The sequence below is a fragment of the Melozone crissalis genome, unplaced genomic scaffold (genome assembly GCF_028551555.1).
Source record: "Melozone crissalis strain CALT ecotype California unplaced genomic scaffold, PUWL_Pcris_2 ptg000026l_1, whole genome shotgun sequence".
Classification (NCBI taxonomy): domain Eukaryota; kingdom Metazoa; phylum Chordata; class Aves; order Passeriformes; family Passerellidae; genus Melozone; species Melozone crissalis.
The window spans coordinates 1050179-1073664 of NW_026535804.1; the positions used below are offsets into that span (position 1 = coordinate 1050179).

Here is a 23486-nt window from a genome sequence, read left to right on the forward strand (position 1 = left end):
GGGCGGAGCGGCCGAGCGGGGTCACTGGACGCACCGCGATTGGTCCGCGGCTGTGACGCGACGGCGGGGCGGAAGTGGCGGCTCCGACCATGGTGCGGGACCGGGACAGGGGGCTTGGCCATGGGACACGGGACCGGGAGCGGCATTCGGGCTGGGATCAGGGGCTTGGCCATGGGACACGGGACCGGGAGCGGCATTCGGGCTGGGATCAGGGACTTGGCCATGGGACACGGGACCGGGATCTCGGGACCGGGGCCGGAGCAGGGGCCTGGGCACGGATCATAGGATCCCGGAGCGGGATCCCCCTTCCCACAGGCCCCGGGCGAGCTGAGGGGCTCGGAGGCGCTTCCTGCCCTGACAGGCCCGCCCGTCCGTACCAAGGGCCCTGCGGGCTCCGCGGCCGTGACCGGCGGTGAGTGACACGGAGCGTGCCCGGCGCTGTGTGACACGGGCGGAGCTGCTGGCACCCACACCTCGGGGCTCGCTTCGCACCTCTGGGGCTCACAGCAGAGCGGCTTCTCTCAGTTCTCCGTCCTGGCCGCAGTCCCGGGCAGTGACTGTCCTGGAAGGCTCAGGAACAAAACCACTGCCCCAGCTGGAGTTGCGAGGCAAGGAGAGCAGGTGTCAGATGCTGTGTGCCAGAGCCAGATGTGCTCTTTCCACGCCTGGGAGCAGTGGGGTTTGTGATCAGCCCAGCTGCAGCTCACCAACCTGAGCCCCAATGATCATTTCTGAGATCACACTGTAGGCTTGTTTGTGGTTAAATCTTCACCTTCTTCCCAAATGAATTCTGATCCCAAGGTCCCTCTGTGGTTTTCTGGGTGATGAACACTGTCCCAGGCTGATGTTGAAAACTGTTTCATTTTTCTCCTGTAATCCTTTGCCTCTGCTCCCCACCTCAGGACAGCAGTGATGACATTGAAGATGTGTCTCTCTTTGACGCAGATGATGATGCATCCAGGAGATCCAAAAAGTCAAAAATAAGGTTGGTGGTGACAGAGGGAGTTTCTGGAATGTCTCTGCATTGTGTCAGCTCCCAGGCAGTTATTTCATGTATTTTCAGAACACTGGGTTCATGTTACAATGCTGACCTGTACCCTGGCAATGTCACTTGTCTGCAGGAGCTGTGACTGTCCTGTCCTTCATTCCAGGCACCCAGTGGCATCATTTTTCCACCTGTTCTTCCGAGTCAGTGCCATCGTTGTTTACGTGCTCTGTGAGCTCCTAACCAGCAGCTTCATTGCCTGCATGGTGACCATCATCCTCCTCCTGTCCTGTGACTTCTGGGCTGTGAAGGTGAGTTCCCCTTGCGCTTTTTGTTGTCTTTGTCTTGCTGTGTAAAAATAACTGACAGTGATGCTCATGTCTCAGAAAAGTCATTTATTTGTGCCTCTCCCACAAAATGATACCTCAAAATACTCTTAAGTGCTGGGGGGATTGCAGAGCTTTATGAAATAAACTCTGACATCTCTGTGCACTTGGCTCCTTTGGAAGGTCCAGTGGAGAGCATTTGTTAGGCTCCCTTCTGAGGCAGCACAGGCTTTGTTACCAGCTCAGAAGCACCACAGATCTGCTGGGGCTCTGAGGAATGGCTTGCTGTGGCTCTCATTCTGCCCGTGTGAGGCAGACAGGCACTGTGGAAAGCAGCAGCCCAGCCCTGAGCTGTGGCAGGAGGGTTCTTTGTGAGAGCACCCAGAGCTCACAGGTTCTGCTCTCTTCCAGAACGTCACAGGGCGGCTCATGGTTGGCCTTCGCTGGTGGAACCAGGTGGATGATGATGGCAGGAGCCACTGGGTGTTTGAGGCCAGGAAGGTTGGTGATTTGGCTCTGACCTTGTACTCCTGTCTGCTTTATGAACCCCTGGTATTGGATGGTGCTGCTGGAGAGGGGAGATTGCACAGGGAACTTCTGCTGGCACCCACAGATCTGTGCAGGCTGCTTTGGGGGGAATGAGCTTTTTCATTGTTGAGTTATTAAAAAGTTCTCATGATGTTCTGATGTGGTTTAATATAAGTACTGTAAGTCTGTAGTTTTGGAGGTAGGAAATTACTTCTGTGGCTGTTTCTAAGCTTTGTAACTGAACCTTGCAGAAAATGTCATTTTTCCCAAATTACCCTTCTAGCCCCGAGCATTCCAAGAGGTTTTGATGCTGCTGCCTCCAGTGATTCTGAGAGAAAACTGAAAAGATTCCCTTAAGTAGAAACACTTCCTATTGCAGAGATGTCTTTGTGTGATGTGGAAATCAGTCCTGGAAGCACCCAGTGCTGCAGTGTGGAGGGAAATCCCAGGGAGTGTGGGGATTCTGCCCTGGTTGTAAGGACATGGGATCTGTAGGATGGAGCACCTGGTCACTGCCATTTCCTTTCTGTTTCAGGTGCCAGCACAAGGGGGTAAGACCTCATCTGAAGCAGAGTCCCGAATTTTCTGGCTAGGCCTGATCACCTGCCCCATGATCTGGGTGATCTTTGCCTTCAGTGCTCTGTTCTCCTTCAAAGTGAAGTGGTTGGTGAGTGCCCCTGAGCTGCGTGCTGGCTCTGCCCTGTCTGAGCCAGGGGCTGCAGCTGCTGATGCTTTTCCTGTCGCAGGCAGTGGTGGTGATGGGGGTGGTGCTGCAGGGAGCCAACCTCTACGGCTACATCAGATGTAAAGTTGGCAGCAGGAAGAACCTGACCAGCATGGCCACCAGCTACCTGGGCAAGCAGTTCCTGCGGCAGGTGAGGCCCCCAGGGGTCTGGGATCCCTGGGGAAAGCACGAGGGGCTCGTTGGTGTTCTGAGCTGTGCACTGGGACCCTGCCCACGCTGCTGTTGGGGAGCCTCAGCCCCGTTAATTAAGGCTCAGAGCACTGCTAATTGCTGTCACCCAGTGCTGAGGTATTGGCTGGTGCTGTGGGTCCGTGCCGTAGGAATCACTGGGATGTGTCTGCTGTGCTGGGAGTAACACCAGGCTGAAAGGGCTGCCCCTGCCCTCTGTGCTCTCTCCCACCCCCACCCAGCTCTTCAGCAGCTCCTGTTCTCCCCCAGCTCTGGGTTTGCTCCTTGCAGGAAAGGGAACCAATGTTCCAGCAGGAACAGCCACCCCAGTTCACCCCACTGCTGCCTTTTCTGGCTGTGTTGATGACCCTGGCAGAGGTGTTTTGGCTGTCATGGGTTCACAGATATTTGCTGTATTTGCTGCCATCAGTGTGGTCAGAAGCTCAAACACTGATGACCTCTCTTGGCACTCTCTGCTGGGCCCATCCCCTTCTTGGTTTCTCCTGAATTCCTGTGCCCTGGCAGGGGTTACCCCGGTGCCCAGGCCAGTCTCAGGCTCTGGCAGAAATGAATGTTTTGCCCCAGAATCCCAGCAGTGGCTCACAGAGTTCTCCTGCCCTCTTTGATCTTGCCTCCTGCAGACCATGGCTACAGAGGACCAGGCAGCATCCTGAGTGTGGTGGGAGCCTCCAGCCAGGCTGCATTCCCAGCAGTGACCAGCAGAGAACTTGCTCTGACCAATTCGGGAGCTGCACACAAGGTGTGAATCAAAAGAAGTAAATAAATTGTGCAAGACTTGAGGTTAACACTCCTGGCAACTTATATTCCCTTTTCCACTAGCAGTTTGTGTTTAGGTCTTCTCTTTAGTTTGATTAACAAGAATTAATTTGCTTAAACTTTAAATCAAAAGATAACCTGAGTGGGTTTCATAGAGGTTTAGAGCTACTAGATGAGTTAAAAAAAATTTGCTGGAGATTCTTCAGAAAAGCCATGTACAAGCCAAGCCTTGGGAGCTCTCCTGCTCCTTCAGCACTTGGTGCCTGGGTGCTTTCAGCTGTGGGCTCTCAGCTTTGGCTCTTGGAGGTTGTTGGTACAGTTTAAGTTGTGAATTTTTGGCCCTGCATCCCTGACGGTGTGACTGGAATGGCTCTGAGGGCTGCAGTGAGGGGCATCTGAAGGAAATTGAGCTGCTGGAAGATCCCTGAGGTCCCATGGCAGCTGCAGAAGGTGACCTGTGACCAGGTTTCTGAAGCCTTCATAGACCTGGAGAACATTCCAAATCCCTGGATCTGGGGTATCCCTGCAGGGCTGGGCCTGTCTGGAGAGTGGAAGAGCAGAAGAATTTCCAGGGAAGACTGCAGGGCTGTGAGAGCAGCCTTGTGTGCCTGGCCTGTCACCCTGAGGCCATGGCCTGTCCTGGAGGGGACCCTGGGGCCATGGGGCTGCTCCTGAGGCCAGCAGGGTGTGGGGATGGGGGTTCCTGGCACAGGGTGGCACTGGCCGGGTGTCACCCTCCTGCAGAGCACTCTGTGCTGTCCCTGAGCTGGGGACAGCCCTGGCTGGGGGCAGTGCTGACAGGGATGGCACTGCTGTGTCTGAGCTCATCCCTGCACTGGGACCAGCTCAGCTCCCTCTCTGGACTCTGCCCTGGAGCCTGTGCTTCCACAGCAGCAGGTGCTGAACGTTCTGGGTCAGGATTGTGACTGAAGAATTTACATGATGGTTTCTCTCTGGCTCCTGTGTGCTGTGGATTGTGGGGTTGCATGGCCCTGGTTCCTGTCCCTGTGCTCTGCAGTACTGGCAGCTGTACATTTGTTTAATTCTGATTGATACCTTCCTTTTGTAAATATGTATTTATTAAATCTTGAAAATAAAATGCTGCTTTGTTTAACCAGCCCAGACCTCCCTCCTGTGGTTCATGGCTCAGCTTCATTTCTGCCCCATGTCCTTGTCAGGCACCTCTAGCAGGAGTTTAATGTCCATTTAAACTGTTCCTGCAGCTCTGGCACAGTTCTGTCAGCTGAGGCTCTGCAGTTTTCCCTGGGCAAACTCTGCCCCAGCTGCTGGAGCTGTCAGCACACAGAGCTGAAGTCGTTGTGTCCCCAGGGCTCCTCTCCTTTGGAGGGCACTCAGAGGTGCCCCTTGCTCAGTCCCACACACACAGAGGAGCTCCAGTGCCCATTTCCATCCAAGGGACCAGGCATTTCTGGGGAATCACTGTGAGGAGGCCAAATTCAGTCCAACCCCCAAGGGAAGAACCTTCAGCAGGTCCTGCAGGGAGGAGTGGGAATCCTCCCTGCTCCAGCCCAGCCAGCCCATTTGCTGCTGGCACAGCTCCAGCCACCAGCTGCTGCTGTTTCTAAAATGTGTTAAAAGCTTTGTACCCGGTGTTTATTCACCTGCTGCCAAAGCTCCCCCCAGACTCGTGGAAAACAGGGCTTTTCTGGAAGTTACAGTTTATTTAACCAAGGACAGAGGCATTTCTTAGTAGATGCCTTTAAATAGAGCTTTCTTTGGATTATTTTTAGCTCTTGGCAAACATTCAGGCTTTTGGCTTCTGAGAAACTGGCAGTTCATTGCATTCCTGTCATGGATCAGAACCAAATTTCTTATCTCTGCTGCAGCTGGGTGTGAGTCTGGTTTGATTCTCACTCGCTGAGTGCTGGGGTTTCCTGGGGAGCAGGAAGTGGGAGTTGCCTCGGAGTAGAGAAATTCTCTGAATGTGCTTTTTGCCACAAGCCCCAGGACTCCACACCGAGGGAGCCAGCTTCTTCAGCATCAACTGGGTGATTAATGCTGGCCTCACCTCAGACCTGGGTTTGGAGAGCAGAAATACTCCAGTAGTAGTAGTAGTAGTAGTAGTAGTAGTAGTAGTAGTAGTAGTAGAGTAGTAGTAGTAATGATAATAATGATAATAATGATAATGATAATGATGATGATGATGATAATAATAATAATAATGATAATAATAATAATAATAATAATAATATTAATGAAGTCCTCTTTGCTCTGAAATAGTGAAATCTGGCTGGGATGGTGCAAGCACAGCTGGAAGCTGTGATACTCCCCAGAATATTTGCTACAGCCACGCTGAGGCTCTTCAGCTGAGTGTTCTCTCCCTGAACCCTGCTCTGTACAAATCCCAACACTGCTCACATGGGAGTTGCACTTTCTGCTCTGTTGTTCCTCACATTCCTCCAAGAATCCTCAAAAACCACCAGGACCACACTTGCCTCGTCCCACCCATCTGGGACTGGGGGAACCATTAGTCTGGGGATTATTTGCTCTCTGAGTTCATCCCTGAGCCCTCTGGGCTCCTCCTGGAGATCCCCAGGGCCCCTGGAGTCGTTCCTCTGGGTTATCCCTCTCTGTGTCACCACGCTCCTTCCCTTTAGTTCACTTTGGGTGAGCTCTGTAGTTTTCTCCTCCTTTTTTCCTCAGTCCTGAGCCCTGTGTAAACAGCTCCATGGTGACCCCGGAGCCTGACTCACCCAGCTGTTCTGTGTGATCCAGGGCAGGGGAGGGCTCAGCTCTGACTCACCCATCCCTCCCGAGGGCAGCCCTGCTGGCCCGGCCCTGTTTTATGGCTGGTGTCACTTCTGTCTATGTTCTATGGCTTGTGACCTTCTGTGTGTGTCACCTGTGCCCTCTCCTCCAAGGTTTAACTTGCCTCAGTTTCTTCCACCAGTACCTGGATTATGTTTTGTTTTTGTTGGAGTCCTCCCTCACACCCAGACCCTGCTGTGGAAGGAATTTGTGTCACCTCTGCTCTTGGGAACTCCACACCTCCTTCCCAGCACCTGAGAGCCCTCTGGTCCAGCTGTGGGCAGAGGTCCCAACCCAAACCCTCATCTAAAATCTCCTTGGATGAGGAAAAAACGATTCCCTGGCCTTTTGTGGGCCCTTCATTTCTCATGTTTGAAGTTGCAGGGTTGTGCCCAAGAGTGTGGTTTAGTTAGGACTGGATTGGATGGAGATGGGGCAAGGACTTTGCCTGGGTCCTGCTCCATCCCTGGTGGGAGCTAGGGCAGGGCTGGGTGCAGGTGGAGTTCTGGGATGGGGAGCCTCCCCAGGCATCCCCTGGCACCTGTGGGGTTCAGCCCGACCTCCCCCTGCCCCTGGGCAGCTGCATCACCCGGGACAGCCCGGAGGCCCAGCACGGTGAGAAAGGGCAGGATCTGGAACGGCCTGGGGGATATTCCTCTGGTTTGCAGCAGGACGGGGAGGGCAGCAGCCCCTGGGCAGTGATCCGGCTGGGCAGCCTCAGGGGACATCAGGGGCATCGGGGACAACAGGGACATCAGGGCCATTTGGGGGACATCAGAGACATCGGGGACAACAGGGACATCAGGGCCATTTGGGGGATATCAGAGACATCGGGGACAACAGGGACATCAGGGCCATTTGGGGGATATCAGGGCCCTGCTATCAGGGCAGCAGTAGCAGCAGCAGCGAACATCTGGAGCCTCACAGTGAACATCTGGAGCCCCCTGGGCTCGGACCCTGATCTCCCCAGCCCTCTCCTCTCCAGATCCGCACGGCAGCAGAGGGAGCCCTTAGGCTGTGCTTTAAAGAACAATTAAATAAATAATCATTTAAAACAGAGCCGAGAACGTTTCCAGGTCAGGTTTGCTGGGAACGAGTCCCGGGATCAATCCTGAGCCCTGAGCGGTGCCAGAGCCACCTGCGGGCATGGCACTGCCCTGGGCACGGTGCCACCGCGGCCATGCAGAGGGGTGACAAAGAGGGGGACGGGCACCAGGGCCGGGACCGGGCAGGGCCAGAGAGGGATGTGAGGAATATAACGGGAACATGATTCACCGCTCTGCTCACAGGGCTGGGAGCAGCCCTGCAGCTGGAAAAAGGCAGCAGAAAGTGAATTTGCTGCCAGCCCTGTGTGTGTGGGACCGGCTGCCTGAGCTGGCTGCTCAAACGGCCCTCGGGCCCACCCTGATTTGGGGGAATAAACTGTGATTTAATAAATGCTCCCTGGGAAAGGATTCGGCCCAGGGCCTCAGGTGGAAATTAAAAATCAGAGTCCAAGTGGCCAAAGGAGGATTTGCCATCTGCATCCAAGTCTGCAAGTAAAACACAGGCATTTGCAGGAAGAGCTGTCATTCTGCAAGGATTTCTGCAAAAAAAGAGAAAGTCCAGGCAGGGAATGACAAATGGGAGTGGGGTGGGAATGGGCTGGTCCATGGGCTGTTCCCTGGGCTGATCCCTGGGCTGATCCATGGGCTGATCCATGGGCTGTTCCCTAGGCTGTTCCCTGGGCTGATCCATGGGCTGATCCATGGGCTGATCCATGGGCTGTTCCCTAGGCTGTTCCCTGGGCTGATCCATGGGCTGATCCATGGGCTGATCCATGGGCTGTTCCCTAGGCTGTTCCCTGGGCTGATCCATGGGCTGATCCATGGGCTAATCCATGGATTGATCCATGGGCTGATCCCTGGGCTGATCCATGGGCTGATCATGGGCTGATCCCTGGGCTGATCCATGGATTGGTCCATGGGCTGATCCATGGGCTGACTTGGGATGGATTACACGCATTTTTGAACTTCAGTGCCTGCCTAACTTAGGCTCAACACCACCCAGGGTGTGGAAGCAGCGGGAGCCTTGCAATTCCCTCAGGGAATAACTCCCACCTCTGCCTCCTGAGCATCCTCCTCTGGCCAGGAGCATGCTCAGCCCCAGATGTGAACCCACAGCTCAGGTCTCTCCTGCTCTAAATATGTACCAGGAGGAAATTCCGGTCCTGGCCCCTCTTGGCAGAGCTCTCAGCTCTCCTCTCGCGGTTAGAGCCGCAGGACCTCTGAGTTCCAGCTGCAAAAGTCCTGCAGTTACACAAGAGGAAGCAGCACAGCTCATGTGCATGGGAATTGTCCCGTGTGCCGGGGCTGGACGCCATCTGTGTGACCCTTGCCGGGGTCGGAGGGGAGACATTCCGTCTTCCCTGTGTCATTCCGAGTAGAAAGCCAAACTCCGGCTGCAGCTCACAGCCCTGGCAGGCGCTGGGCCCGTGGGGATGCTCGGAGCTGTTTTCCTAAAATGTGATTGAGCAACGCCCAACGCGTCCAGCGGGAGCCGCCGGGGATGAGCCGGGGCCTTCAAGGAAAGGGAATAAAAAACGAGCCCAGCTCCAGGGCTGGGACCTTGGAAGTGTGCAGAAGTCACAGCTGCGAGGGGAAACGGTGACAGTCTCACAGTCTGGAGGGAATTGGAAGCATGGACAGGGATCCAAGCTGTGGGAGCACTGCCGGGACACTGCGAGATGTGCAATTTATGGAAATTCATTGCCATTCCTGACTGGTATTTGCTGGGAGCTGAACAGTGTCGCTCAGCGACGTTCTGGGAGGGACACACAGGGAAATGCCTGTGGGGCCACCTCCGAGTCATTCCTTGCCTGGGATCACATCCAAGAGGTCTCACCAGAGTCCCAAAATTCCCTTTCCATGCAGTATGACACACACATTCCTCCTCCCGTGCCTGGTGAGTCCAACCCTCAGGGCTGGGCTGAGCTCTGGGGGGGTTCCCAGGGTTCTTGGGTGGGATTGCTCAGCCATGCCCAGCTCCACGTGGCCTTTCCTTGTCACCCTGATTTTTTAAGATTTTCTAAGCCTTCTGATGTTTATGTTCCTGTAATGAACTTTCTCACACACTTTCTGTAAATAACTCATTGTTTTGCATTCGTTTATGGAGGAGGAGAAAATTGATGGACTGTTGGTTTGTCCAGTGTCATTGGAGAGGTGGCACTGTCACCCTCCAATCCACTGTCACTTTTGGAGAACTATAAATGTTGGAGTCAGAAATTAAGCTTCCTTTTTTTCTTCACCTTGAGAGCAGCGGTGTGTGCTTGTGTTCTCTCGTGTCCTACAGTGACATTTCCTGGCAGGACAGCCGGGCTGGGGTACAGACCTGCCCTCCGGGCTGGGGTACAGACCTGCCCTGACCCCAGCCCCAGCCCTCCCTGGGCTGTCCCTGCTCAGTGGGATGCACAGGACAGCCCAGCACGCTGGGACGGGCAGAGGGCAGGAGGAGATAAGAGAGATAAGAGAGATAAGAGCATCTCCGGGAAATCTGAGTCACCCCGGAGCGGTGGGAGCTGTCCCGGGGCTCCACTCTCCCTGCACATCCCAAAGGCACCTGGAAAGGAGCCCAGCTGGGGAGGGCCATGCTGAGTGTCTGGCTCTGCAGGGACTGAGGTTTGGTGGAAGTGACACAGAGCTTGGCCCAGCCCGGCCAGATTCCTGTCACACCAGGAGTGCCCTTGGCTCCCTGTCCTGCAAGGCTCTTCCCAGGGCAGGGGGCTCCCAGAGGAAGGGATTATTCATTTCCAGGAATGTTTGATGCACTGGGAGCTCCTGGACTCCTCCTCAGTGCTGGATGTGTTTCATATTGGGGCTGTTGGAGCCAGGGCTGTTTCCCTGGGTGCAGGTACCTCATCCCCATGGAAATCTCCTCCCTGAGGTGTTTCCCATTGGGGCTGTTGGAGCCAGGGCTGATTCCATGAGTACAGGGAACTCATCCCCATGGAATCCTCTTCCCTGAGGTGTTTCCCATTGGGGCTGTTGGAGCCAGGGCTGTTTCCCTGGGTGCAGGTACCTCATCCCCATGGAAGCCTTTTACCTGAGCTCCCTGACAAGCACAGGACCTGTGCCCAGCCTGTCACAGAGAAACCACAAACCAAACCTCTCCTTTTGCTTGTTCTGAACCTGCACCCCCTGCTCTCATAGCACAGCCTTGGGGGCTCTGTGGGACCTTGGGAGCTGCTCCCCTCAGCCCCTGCTGCTCTCATCCCCCTGGGCTGGCCCAGCAGCATCCCCCGAGCAGGAATCCTGCCGTTTTCCAGAGGGAATAACCTCCTGCTCAGCTCTGATCCCTTCTCTCCCCTTGTCCCTGATCTGGGGGAACTGGCTGCACCCTCAGCCCTCATTCCCAGCTCCAGCTCCGGGCGGGGACGCGCTGGGGCCGGGGCAGGAGTGAGCTCAGCCCGAGCTGCTGCCGGGCAGGACCGGGAGCCAAAGCTGCTTCATCCGCGGGGCTCTGTGCAGGAGCATCCCTGGGAAGAGGGATGGAGGTGCCAGGGGCTGCCAGGGGTGGGGATGGAGATGGTGGCAGCTCCTGTGACCCCCAGCCCTGCCCACCCGTGCGGGGCTGCCCTGGACACGGATCAGCCCCGCTCCCGGGGCCGCTTTGGGTGGAGTTCCTCGGCCCGATTGCATCTGTGGGTTTCTCCCGCTGCCTTTTCGGGAGCATCCTCCCATGCTGTCCCACCTCGGCCCATTGCAGCTCCACCCTCTGCCCCGGCCCCTCTTGCTCTCTGACTGCAGCGCTCAGGATTGCGATTGTGAAAATCCGCCCCCAAATCCGATAAAGATGTGCTGTGCCTCCTCCGTGTGCGGCTCCGCCTCCTCTCCTGGGGACACGGCGGGGTCACCGCCTGTCCCCGCGGGGTGACACCGCTCTGGGCACTGCCAGCGCTGTGTCCGGGCTCGGAGGTCACCGGGGCTGGGGTGTGACACCGCTTTGGGCACTGCCAGCGCTGTCCCCAGAGATCTCCGAGGTCACCGCCTGTCCCCGGGGGTGAGCAGTGATACCGCTTTGGGCAGTGACACCGGTGTGGGCAGTGACACCGCTTTGGCACTGCCAGCACTGTGCCCGGGCTCAGAGGTCACCTCCTGTCCCCACGGGGTGAGCAGTGACACCGCTTTGGGCAGTGCCAGCGCTGTCCCCGGACTCGGGGGTCACAGTCTGTCCCCACGGGGTAGCAGTGACACCTCTCTGGGCACTGACACCACTTTGGCACTGCCAGCACTGTGTCCGGGCTCAGAGGTCACTGCCTGTCCCCGGGATGAGCTGTGACACCGCTCCGGGCAGTGACACCACTTTGGCACTGCCAGGGCTCTCCCCGGGCTCACAGCGGCGCGGACCGTGCCTGGGTGGTCCGGCCGTCCCTCCCTGCCCCAGGCACTCCCCGAGGGAGGCTCTCATGGCACACACAGGCTCCATTACACACTGCCCAGGCTCCCGTGGCACACACAGGCTCCATTACACACTGCCCAGGCTCCCGTGGCACACACAGGCTCCATGGCACACTGCCCAGGCTCCCGTGGCACACACAGGCTCCATTGCACACTGCCCAGGCTCCCGTGGCACACACAGGCTCCATGGCACACTGCCCAGGCTCCCGTGGCACACACAGGCTCCATGGCACACTGCCCAGGCTCCCGTGGCACACACACGCTCCATTGCACACTGCCCAGGCTCCCGTGGCACACACAGGCTCCATGGCACACTGCCCAGGCTCCCGTGGCACACACAGGCTCCATGGCACACTGCCCAGACTCGCTGCTCGCTGCCAGAGACGTTACTCAATGCAGACACCGCCAGCGGCCAAATCCCATCCGAGCGGAGCAGGAATTTCACCCGGCCCCGCGGGGAGCCCTCGGCACCTGCTGCAGGTGAAATGCTGTTCCTGCCACGAGGGTTTCGGTGGGAAAACCTCTGTCCTGTGCCTGCAGGGACGGCACAGATGGGGCTGCGGGGAGAGCTGGTGCACTGCTGTCCCCTCCTGTCCCCCCGTGTGCCCCACACGGGCACCAGCAGGGTGAGCACGGCACCCCGGGCAGAGCACCCCGAGCCCTGCAGAAGGAGGATCAGGGACAGGATGGAATCCCCGGAACTCCCTGGTGACCGGGCTCCTCCTGCCATTTCTCCTAAGGAGCGAACTGGGAGCTCTGGGAGGGATCACAAGCTCCCCAAGGCTTTGTGCAGAAAGCCTCCATGAGGTCACCCCGTTCCTGCTCTTGCAAAGTCTCTCCCCCGTGGATCTTCTGTGCAGGGTGGGATCTGCCCTGAACCCAGCTGCAACTCCTGGGGCTGGGCTGGAAGGTTTTACAACACGAGGAGATGAAAGCAGAATGTTCAGAAGGGCCTGTGAGGTGACACAGCAGCACTGACCAGGGCCGTGCCTGTGGCTGTGCCAGGGCGGCTCTGCCCCCTCTGCAGGGACAGAACCCCGGGCACGGGCTCAGAGCCGGGCCAGCAGCAGCACCTGGGCTGTTATTCCATGGTTAGGACCGGGGAGCAGCTTTTATAGGACCCAGGACACGGTACCCACACTGGGGATTCCTGTAGGGTTTGTGTCAGCTGTCCAGGAACGGCACATCCTGGTGGAGAGGGACAGAAACACTTGGACAGACAGAGGAGGCTGTACCGGGGCCGTGCACAGGACAACAGAGACAGCCAGGCTGATTTTCGGCTGCCCTGGGAGCCCCCAGAGCACCTGGCTGACCCAGCTGGAGCCCAGCAAAGGAGACCAACACCTTAAAAACCCTTTTAGGGCGTGCGGGGATGTCTGGGGCCGGGCTCAGCTGGTGCCACTGACTGAGGGGTGGCTCTGGGAGATAAAAGCGGCTGGGCTGGGTGTCCCCTCCCCCTGTAACGGGGCTGGGGGCGCTTTGTGCTGTCACCGGCGCCCGGCACCGGCCGCGTTCCTGGGCGTGTCCCGGGCCTGGGTTCCAGCGGCCGCTGCCCTGCCCCGCGCTCGGCTGCGGCATCCAGGTACCGGGGGGACGGGGCTGGGGGGTCTGCCACCGGCTGGCACCCAGAGAACGGAGCAGGGAGCCGAGCCTGGGCAGCCGAGCCCGTACAGAGACAGAGAGGGCACGAGAAGGGAGCCCCAGGGAGTGCCTGCACCCCAGCCTGTGGCCCCTGCCCAGCTCCCAGCCCGGCTGTCCCGTGTCCAGCAGCATCCCAGACCCTGCTGCAGTGAGGCTGGGTGCGACTGTGGCTCCCAGCACGGCTCCTGAACTGCACAGACTGGGAATTTCCCTTCATAGCCTGGGTTTAAGGAGGATGGGGTTAAAATATCCATCACCAGCCCCAACCCTGGCTTTTCTTTAGAGAGGTGACTTTGCCACCGGGCTGTGCTTTGCAGACCCCCGAGCTCTGTGTGCAGCATCCAATACCCACGGGAAGCTCCAGGGCTTTCCTGGGGCTCAGCTGCGCTCCCGAGCCAGGCAGGCGAGGTCCAGAACACGGCTGGTGCTGGTTCTGTACTGCTCCAGGGGTCTTTGGGAGAAATGGGCCCTTGGTGTCTCTGGTGTCCCTGGGATGGGTCCTGGTGTCCCTGCTGGCCTCACTGCCAGGGCTGGTCACAGACCCCGCGAGTTTGACCCTCTGAACTCCAAGGGACAGAAGCGCCCGTGGAAAGGCACTGCACATCCCAGGCAGCCTGGGCTACCCAGATTTGGGGGAGCTCTCCACAGGCGTCCAGGGAGAATGTGGGGTGGGGAGTGCAGTTCAGGAGGGCTGCACCTTCCCACGGCCGACGGGAACAGAAGAGGGCGACACATGGCTGGGAACTGGGGATAAAAGGAGGCTGCACCCCCAAAACCTCGGGGAGACCTCACAGGTTGGGGCTCAGTGGACTCTCCCTTAAATTCAGTAAAGCAGAGGACTCCATCTCCTCGATGGACATTGCCCTTTCATGGCGATTTTTCACACACTGCTGACCTGTCCCGAGGGGAAAAACCTCGTGGCCGCACAGCCCAACATCGACTCGTCTGTTTTGTGCCCCACCGCAGATTCCGCGAGACACATGGCGAGTTTCTTAAAGAAAATCCTGGAGCCGTCCGAGGAGGATGCGTTTGACCACTTGACGTGGATGGAAAAGCCTCGGCTCAGCATCTTCGAGGGGCTGAAGCCAGGTGAGGGCAGCGATGGGCACGGGAGATGGGCAGGGTGACAGCAGAGCCTCCCCCAGCCTGGGCATTCCCCTCAGCTGCTTTCCTGATAAACTTTGGGGCGTTTTCATTGATAATCCTGAATCTCAGCTCCTGGTGCAGGTGGAGATGGTTTTACTGATAACCCTAAATCTCCCCGCGTGTATCTCCGCTCGTGGCTGCAGGTGGAGATGATTCTACTGATAATCCTGAATCTCAGCTCCTGGCTGCAGGTGGAGATGATTTCACTGATAATCCTGAATCTCAGCTCCTGGCTGCAGGTGGAGATGATTCTACTGATAATCCTGAATTTCCGCTCCTGGTGCAGGTGGAGATGGTTTTACTGATAACCCTAAATCTCCCCGCGCTGTATCTCCGCTCGTGGCTGCAGGTGGAGATGGTTTGTGCCGTGCCAGGCTGAGGGGTCGGTGTTTCCTTCGGTTCTGCTGCCCTGCGTGTCTCCAGCCCCGCGGGAAGCTCTCGGGTCGGTAATTCCGCAGCTCCCAGGGGAGTCAGGGTTTTGGTGAATGTGGGATATATTCCCTGGAATATCGGGAAGCACTCGGATTTCGTTTCAGGCAGCGCACCACTAAAGTAATCCTCACTTCTAAATTCCTGTGGCAGTTCGCTGCCCCAGGTGTAACTTCCCCCTCCCTGATTGCAGGTAATTGTTGTTAATTAGGGGCTAATTGCAGCCATTAGCGCCTCGTTTGTCTCGGCTGCCCGGGCAGGGAGTCTGTGCTCGCACCGGGTGAACCCGAAATGATTTCCAGGGTGTTTCAGTGGCGAACATTGAATTTGGCGTGTGGAACATCCTCTGCAGGGTGTGCGGTGCCTTCCCTCGCGTGGGAAGCGACTCCGTGGCACAGTGAAGCGATCACGGAATCTGTGATTTAATCCTGGGCAGTTTGATTTTCCCTGCACGTGGATGTCCCTGTGGGGTTTGGGCTGTTCCCAGCCCTGTGTGTGACCCTGCTGGGCTGTACCTGTGAGGTTTGGGCTGTACCTGTGGGGTTTGAGCTGTTCCCAGCCCTGCATGGCCCTACTGGGCTGTGTCTGTGGGGTTTGTGCTGTTCCCAGCCCTGCTGGGCTGTACCTGTGGGGTTTGAGCAGTTTCCAGCCCTGTGTGACTCTGTTGAGCTGTACCTGTGGGGTTTCCAGCCCTGTGTGACCCTGCTGGTCTGTACCTGTGGGGCTGAGCTGTTCCCAGCCCCCTGGCAGGGTCCCTCCTGCTCACAGCAGCTGTTCTGCCCCCTCAGGTGTCCCAGGGGATGGGGTGTGTGTCCCTCAGGAGCTGCTCCGTGCCCCCTCCCAGGTTTGCAGATCCAGGGGCAGACAGAGGAGCTGGAGCAGACAGAGGGCCCTGCTGTGTGCAGACAGACAGCAGCGTGCTGCGTGCACCTGGAGCACGGCCAGGGGAACATGGAAAGCAGATGTTGGGCTGGGACCTGCTGGAGAAGCCCTGGCCCCTCGCTTCCTCCTGTGCCTCTGTGGCCAGGGCTGGGGCTGGGGGTTCTGCGGGGTTCAGTGCAGCCCTGGTGAGGGCAATGTGTGCTCTGCCCTGGTGAGGGAAATGTCAGCTCTGGTGGTTCTGTGCAGCCCTGATTGAGGGGAATGTCTTCTCTCTGCTCTGGTGGGTACAGTGCAGCCCTGGCCAAGGGGAATGTCAGCTCTCTGCATTCACAGAGCACAAGAACAGCCAGGAGTGCCGTAATACAGGGGCTGAGACCAAGGGCAATGCCTGCTCTCTGCTCTTGGTGCAGCCTTGGTGAGGGCAATGCCTGTTTTCTGCTCTGGTGGTGTTCACAGAGCACAGGAAATGCCAGGAGTCCCTTTACACAGGGGCTTGAGACTGAGGGCAATGCCTGCTCTCCGCTCTCATGGGTTCAGTGCAGCCCTGGCTGAGGGGAATGCCTTCTCTGTGCTCTTGGTGCAGCCCTGGTGAAGGCAATGCCTGCTCTCTGCTCTCGTGGCACTCACAGAGCACAGGGACAGCCAGGAGTCCATTGGCCAGGGGCTGAGGCACCATCAGGAGCTGAGGTGCTCCCACTGCCATTCCCTGCTCCTAGGGCAGCCTGGAGCTGCTCTGCATTCCCCTAGGTGGCCACTGCAGGCAGGTGGGTGTGGGACCCCCTGGAGTTCCCCCTGCCCACCCAGAGCAGCCCTGCTCCTTCTCTGGGGCAGCACTGGGGATCTGGGCCCTTCCCCACGGGTTTGGGCCAGAGCCTCACATCCCTTCCCAAAGAAAGACCCTGATGGGCTTCACAAACCTCCCTGATCCCCCCAGCCAGGGAATGGGAGTGCTCCTGCTTCTCCTTTGCCCTTTCTGTGTCACCTCATGCTTGGTGTATCTGCCCCATGGGAAGGGATCCCAATTCAAGGCTCTGCAGACACTCCTGCTCCTGCCAGCCCTGGCTCTTGCAGCTGGGATGTGGCAGAGGAGCAGTTCCTGCAGCACAGGAGGTGGCTGGGGGAGCTGGAAGCCTTTCTGCAGCTTGGGCTTTCTCTGCTCTCAGCAGCACAAAAAAAAGAACATCAGGAATTTTATAGGAATTTTATTCTGTCTCGCCCATAGGCTCTGCTTGAGGGTTTCCAAAGGGGTTTGGTGGTTCAGGGCTGGGAGAGCAGACAGAGGTTGCTGCAGGGAGGAGGGATCAGTTGTGCTGAGCAGGAACACTTCAGTGGGGTGATTTTTCTCTTGGAGAGAGGAGCAGCACTATTGGGAAATCCAGGCTGGAGAGGATGTTCTGAGGGACTTGTGCCTTCCCTGCTCCAGGCCATGTGTGCAGCTGGAGCAGCCCCAGCCCTGGCCGGCTTTCAGGGCAGATTGGGGAAACTAACTGGATCCAAATGCCCTGATCTGGCTCCCCTGGCTGTGGAGTATGTGGGCCCCAGTGGGTGATTTGGGGTGTTAAATGGCTCTTGTGTGGGGCAGTCCCACAGGTGAGTGCCTGGCTGTGCCTGATGGCTCAGGCAGGACTTTCCTCTGCAAAAGAAAACCAGCATTTGGAGGGGATTAACCTTTTGCTGAGGAAACTCCTGCCAAGGGTGTGTCACTCTTGGCAGGAACAATCTCTGGATGCTCTTGGACGTAGTGGTCTGTGCTTTCATTTGAGGGTGCCTCTGTTTTTGGGATTCTTTATGGAATCTTTATGGAGTGTTAATCCGAGACATCCCTTTCCTACAGCTCAGGGAAGGGCAGGGTGGGCAGGGGGGGCACTCAGTGTGACTGTGCTCAAACTTTACCTTCCTTGCCCCTGGGAAGATCGTCATGATTCCCACTTCATGTCCTGTGCAATGGAGAAAAGGCTGAGCTGGGGAGAGCAGAGGAGAGCTGAGCTGTTCTCCAGGCAGGGATTTCCTTGAGCACAGTTCAGGAAAGGAGGACAGTGCTGGGATTGTCCTGGGGAGGACACTGGACAGTGCTGTGGTGACTGTCCCATGGAGGACACTCCTGTTCCTGAGACACCTGTGCTTCTGTGCCCAGGCTCCTCTGGAGTTGGTGTCTCCTGGAAATCCCATCCAATTTCCGTGCAGGAACGTGTGAGGGATGCAGGAAAGGGCAAACACAGCTCTCGTAGAGGAGCAGAGTGTGGGTTTCACTGTGGGTGGCTGACCTGAGGGTCTCCATGTGCCATCCATGCCCTGCTGCCCCTCTGTCCCCAGCAGCTCCTGGTGTGTCCAGGGCTGATGGAGCAGGCTGTGCACAGCCTCTCCTCTGGGCAGCAGGGAGAACAGCTCCACAGAAATCACCACAAAGCTCCTCGGGAGGGTCTGGGTGTGTGCAGGACCCTGGCAGTGCTGGTTCCCCTTCTGGTGAGCTGTGGTGTGAAATGGGGGGAGTTTCCTGTGCTCAGTGAGGCTGGGGCTGACAGAAAGCTGCTGCTGGTGGCAGATACAGAAAGGGTCACAGAGTGGTGACACAAGTGGTGACAGAGTGCTCTGAGCGCTGCCTGATGACAGAGCTGTTCACAGAGCCCTCCAGCTGGGGATGGCAGGGCAGAGGCTGGGCCAGGGCAGGGCTCTGCTGCCCTGGGACGTTCCCAAAGCAATCCAGGCCTGTCCTGCCCTCTCTGATATGAATGGATGGATCTGGGGTGTGTGACACCCACAGGGACAGGGAGTAGGAAAGTGATGTCATCCTGACCTCGGATCACTCAGGTCGTTCAGGGAGGCTCCCAAAAACACACAGCCCCCACCAGAACTCAGCAACCACAACTCCTGCAGGGAATTTCTTCCCTGGATGTGAAAGTTTTATTTTTATCCTCCTGTGCAGCTGCTGCACATGACGATAAAAATATTTTTTTTACAAAAAATTCGCTGTAAATTTTATTTTTACAAAAAATTTTTTGTAAATTTTATATTTATCCTCATGGCAGCTGCTGCTCTGGACACCCCAGGGCTGAGGGGATCTGTGCAGTGGGGCAGGGGGAAATCACAACAGAAAGGAGGGCCTGGTGCAGCTGCAGCACTGCAGAAGGGCGTTTAATGAAACCATGAATGTGACAGCCCCAGGGATAGCCCGTGTGCAGGCCAGGCTCTGTGCCCCAGCCCTGCCTGGGTTATATTTGGTGGGTCTGGGCAGGGTTTCCTTTCCTGCCCTGGTGTTTGCTGTGCAGGAATGAGGGGCTGGGCAAGGGGAGGCTCCTGGCTGGGGAAGGGGAATTGCACAAACGGAGCCGGAGCTGGTTGGACACTGAATGTTCCTGTCTCACATTTCTGGCGTGGCAGGGAGGTGTCCCAGCCCTGCAGCATCTCCCTGCTCAGAGCAGCTGCTGTCCCTGCCCTGCCCGAGGTGTCCGGGACAGTTTGTGTCCAGGGGCCCCTCCTGGGAACGCGGGGTGGGGCAGGGCTGGGTGCTGGGCACGGCCTTGCGCCCCCTCTCCTCTCCATGAACAGGGGCTGGGTGCTGGGCACGGCCTTGTGCCCCCTCTCCATGAACAGGGGCTGGGTGCTGGGCACGGCCTTGCGCCCCCTCTCCTCTCCATGAACAGGGGCTGGGTGCTGGGCATGGCCTTGTGCCCCCTCTCTGCCCCATGAACAGCCTGCCCAGGCCAGCTGTGTCCCCATCCCTCTGGTTTAGAAGCTCTGGATGTGACACTTGGGGACAGCGTGTGTGGGTGGCCTTGGCAGTGCTGAGGGAATGGCTGGACCTGGTGATCTTGGGGCTTTTCCAGCTGAATTCCATGGATCTTTGATTTCAGAGGGTCAGGGCTGGGGTTTGAAACACTGAGTGCAGCAAAGTCAGGAGCCTGGAGCTGCCAGGGGCAGAGAATTGTGTCCTGGAGCCACCTGGGGCAGGGAATTGTGCCCTGGAGTAGGGAATTGTGCCCTGGAGCCACCTTGGGCAGGGAATTCTGTCCCGGAGCCGCCTGGAGCAGGGAATTGTGCCCCGGAGCCGCCTGGAGCAGGAAATTGTGTCCTGGAGCAGGGAATTCTCTCCTGGAGCCGCCTGGAGCAGGGAATTGTGTTCTGGAGCAGGGAATTCTCTCCTGGAGCCGCCTGGAGCAGGGAATTGTGCCCTGGAGCGATGCTGCTGGCCCAGAGCTCAGGAGATGTTTGGGCAGTGACATCTCCCGGCTGCAGCTGCAGGGGCTGAGCCCAGCAGGGGCCAGGCTGGGAGCGTGTGAGGCCGGGATGAGCAGGAACAGCCCAGCCCTGTGTCCGGAATGTCCTGGTGTCACTTGTCCTGTCCCTGCTCCTCTCACCCACGTGCTGCAGGCGCTGCCTGGCAATATTTCCCTGTGCTGAGGGGGATTTCATGGCAGGGTGAAAACAAACAGGGCGAGTTTTCCATCTGGAGGGATTGTTTTCACTGAAAAGTGAGATTTTCTGTTCTCTTGCCTGAACACGTCTTTGATGCAGAGTGGATGTTTTCCAGCTTCTCATCTTGTCAGGAAGTCAGCAGCTCTCAGAAGCAGATTCATTCCAGCAAAATCCTTTCAGGCTGGAGCTCTTTCTTCCCAGCTCCTTTTCAGCCAGCTCCACTCATTTTAGCTGTTGGGGTTGGATGTCTCCTCATGAGTGCCTTCACACAGAAATCCTTTTCCCATTTTAGAGAGCAGGATTTTAGTGAAAGCAGGAAAAACCATAAAGCAGAAGAGTCTCCATTTTGCCATTGAAAACCTGCTGGGCACTGCAGGGAATGGGCACGGCCCTGAGGCTGCCAGAGCTCCAGGAGCCTTTGGACACCCAGGGATGGACAGGATGGGGTTGTCGGGGTCTGGGCAGGGTCGGGGGCTGCACTGGGTAATGCTGGGGGTCCCTGGCTGTGGTTCCCAGCCTTTGGACAGCCAGGGATGGACAGGGGGAATTGCTGGGCGGTCTGGCCAGGGTCAGGGGCTGGGCTGGGTGATCCTGGGGGTCCCTCCAGCTCAGGCCATTCCCTGGCTGTGGTTGCCAGCCTTTGGACACCCTGGGATGGACGGGGGTATTGTTGGGGTCTGTGCAGGGCCAGGGGCTGCACTGGGTAATCCTGGGGGTCCCTGTCTGGGGGTCCCTGTCTGTGGTTCCCAGCCCCTGCCCTGGGGGGCCGAGGCTGCTCCCCCTGCCCCAGGCAGCCCCGTTGGGCTGGGCCCGGCTGCTTTCCAGAGGTTTCCATCAGATGGAGCTGTGGATGTGCTCTGGGATCCCCGGCCTCCCCAGAGCGCCACCGTTCTCATGGGGGGACATTCCCGTGCTGCCCTCGCTGCCCGGAGGGGCGGGTGGTGGGACAGCTCGGGGAGCACACGGGGGACAGCGGGGCTCTGTGTCCCCCCTCTGTGTCCCCCTTGTGTTCTGCGTCAGCAGTCCTGGCACCAGGGCTGGCCTGAGCTGCCCTCCTGCCCCTGGAGTGGGGCCGGGGCTCCAGGAGAAGGGAAAGGAAATTGCAGGAAATGAAATGAAATTTCAGGAAAGGAAAGGAAACTTCAGGAAAGGAAAAGTGCTGCTGTTTGTCCCCTGGTGCTGAGGAGGGGAAACCTCTGTACACAGCCACAGCAGCCTTGGCGTTGGTGGGACCTGGATCCTCTGAGCTCCTTCAGGAGGGAATCCTGCCCTGAGGATGGGGATCCCTGGCAGTTTGCTGCCCCACAGGGCTCAGGCCAGCCCAGAAACAGCTCTGGGGGCAGAGCTGTGGTGTGTAACTGCCCCAGTGAAACCGGGAGGTGTCCCCAGCCCTGCTGGAGCAGCAGCACAGCCTGGGCCGTGCTGGGACAGGAGGGGCTGAGGGCGGTGTCACCCCTGGGGGCAGCTGGGGACCTCGGGAGGAGCAGTCCCAGCCCTCTACAGCATCAGCAGGGCCGGGTGCAGGCTGGAGCTGCTGTCCTTTCCAAAGGGCTCCTGTCCCTGGGGCTCAGCACGGGCTCCCTGCAGCATCTCCAGCTCTGGGAGCCCTGGGGCACCCCCAGGCTCTGCCCTGAGCCTGCTGGAGCACTGAGGCTTTGGGGGGCAGGATTCTGGGTGGCAGGGGGCGGATGTGGAGCCACTTCTGAGCATCTTGCCCTTTGCATCCTGCCTCATCTGCATTGGAGTGCAGGGCACTGTGTCTCCCTGGGGGAAAAATGCCCAGAAATTCCACAGACCCTTCAATATGGTTTCTGTTTTACAGCCAGACAAAAAGGGGCCCTTTGTGTGAGGGCTGAAAGGAACAGCCCAGTCCCACAGCCTCCCCAAAAGCTTAATGTCAACTATTTGCCTCCTTGTGCTTTCACATAAACAAGCACTTTTTCTGGGGTTTCTGGGCTCTGGTGGCTCCCCCAGCCCGTGACTCCTGGGGGATGGACGCATCCCTGCTGCCCATCTCCCAGCCAGGGAGTACAGGGAAGGTGACCAAAGCTGGGCTTGGGGAGCCCAGAGAGAGAGCAGGGTTTAATTCCAGGCTCTGCTGCTTGTCTGCCAGCAGGGATGAGCTCTTGCTCAGAGATCTGGGCTGACTGAAGCAGCAGAGCCTGGTGCTCTGCTGCTCACACCAGCCTGGCCCAGTGGCTGCCGCTGCTCCAGCTGGGGCATCCCCATCCTGCCCCGGGCATCCCCCATCCCGTGCCGGGCATCCTCCATCCTGCCCTGGGCTCCCCCTGCCCTGGTGCCTGCCCAAGGAGCAGCAGCAGCAGCTGAGGGGCCCTGCCCTCCTGGGGGTGTTTGTGGGGTGCTGGAGTATTTGGGGTGTAGCACCAGGGATCTGTGTCCTGAGCCCACCTTCCCGGTGTGGGTGTGTGTGATCTCTTGCTCTCTGTGAAAGGAACAGGGCAGAAGAGCAGACAGGGCTGATGGTCTGCAGAGAGCAGAGCTGGGCTGACAGCAGAGGCAGCAGCACTGCTGGGGTTGTTGCTCAGGGTTATTGCACTGGTGTGGGTATTGATCAGGGCTGAAAGCAGCAGCACTGCTATGGGTGTTGCTCAGGGGCTGACAGGAGAGCCAGCAGCCCTGCTGTGGGTATTGATCAGGGTTATTGCACTGCTGTGGGTATTGATTAGGGGCTGAAATGAGGGGCAGCAGCACTGCTGTGGGTATTGCTCAGGTTCCCAGCTGTGCCCTGCCTGCTGCCTGTCCCAGCAGTGTCCCAGCAAGCTGGGGATGCTCTGCTGCCTCTTCTGCTGCTGGGGGATCCCCCACGCTCCTTCCTCCTCCTCCCCAGCACTTTCCAGCCTTGGGGCTGTTTTTGGGGGTGCTCCCACGATCTGAACGTGGCTCCTGGGCTCGCTGAGGGCAGTGCTGCCCTGGAGAGGTGAGGGGGCTGTGATCCCCAGGGATTCATTCTCACCTCAGACCCTACTGGGAAGTGTTTGGGAGTGTGGTGCCCTGGCCTGGGTGGGACTGTGGCCAATCATCCCCCCAGTGAGCCCCTGGCTCGGTGCCCAGTGCATGCAAAGCTCCCCGAGGGCCCTGGATGGGCCCTTGTCCACTCCCCCTGATGTTGGATTGAGCCCGTCCTGGGATAAGCAGGAGCAGAATACTTGTTGAGCTATTTGTTCCTCTGTTGGCTTTTCACTGCAGCCCCAGCACCTAGACAAGGTTTTTCACCTTCCCTG

At 58.0% G+C, this 23486-nt stretch overlaps 2 protein-coding genes across 2 annotated transcripts in view; both read left to right on the forward strand.

The window, feature by feature from the left end:
- PIK3R6 (phosphoinositide-3-kinase regulatory subunit 6) overlaps positions 1–23486 on the forward strand; it is a 258611-nt gene that overhangs the window by 112697 nt on the left and 122428 nt on the right. The gene's annotated exons all lie outside the window — the stretch shown is intronic.
- Positions 61–4247, forward strand: TVP23C (trans-golgi network vesicle protein 23 homolog C). The gene is made up of 7 exons (XM_054278956.1): positions 61–92; positions 903–985; positions 1152–1296; positions 1723–1812; positions 2375–2506; positions 2586–2714; positions 3394–4247. Exons 1-7 carry the CDS (start codon positions 90–92, stop codon positions 3424–3426), a joined length of 615 nt encoding a protein of 204 aa, XP_054134931.1. The 5' UTR covers positions 61–89; the 3' UTR covers positions 3427–4247.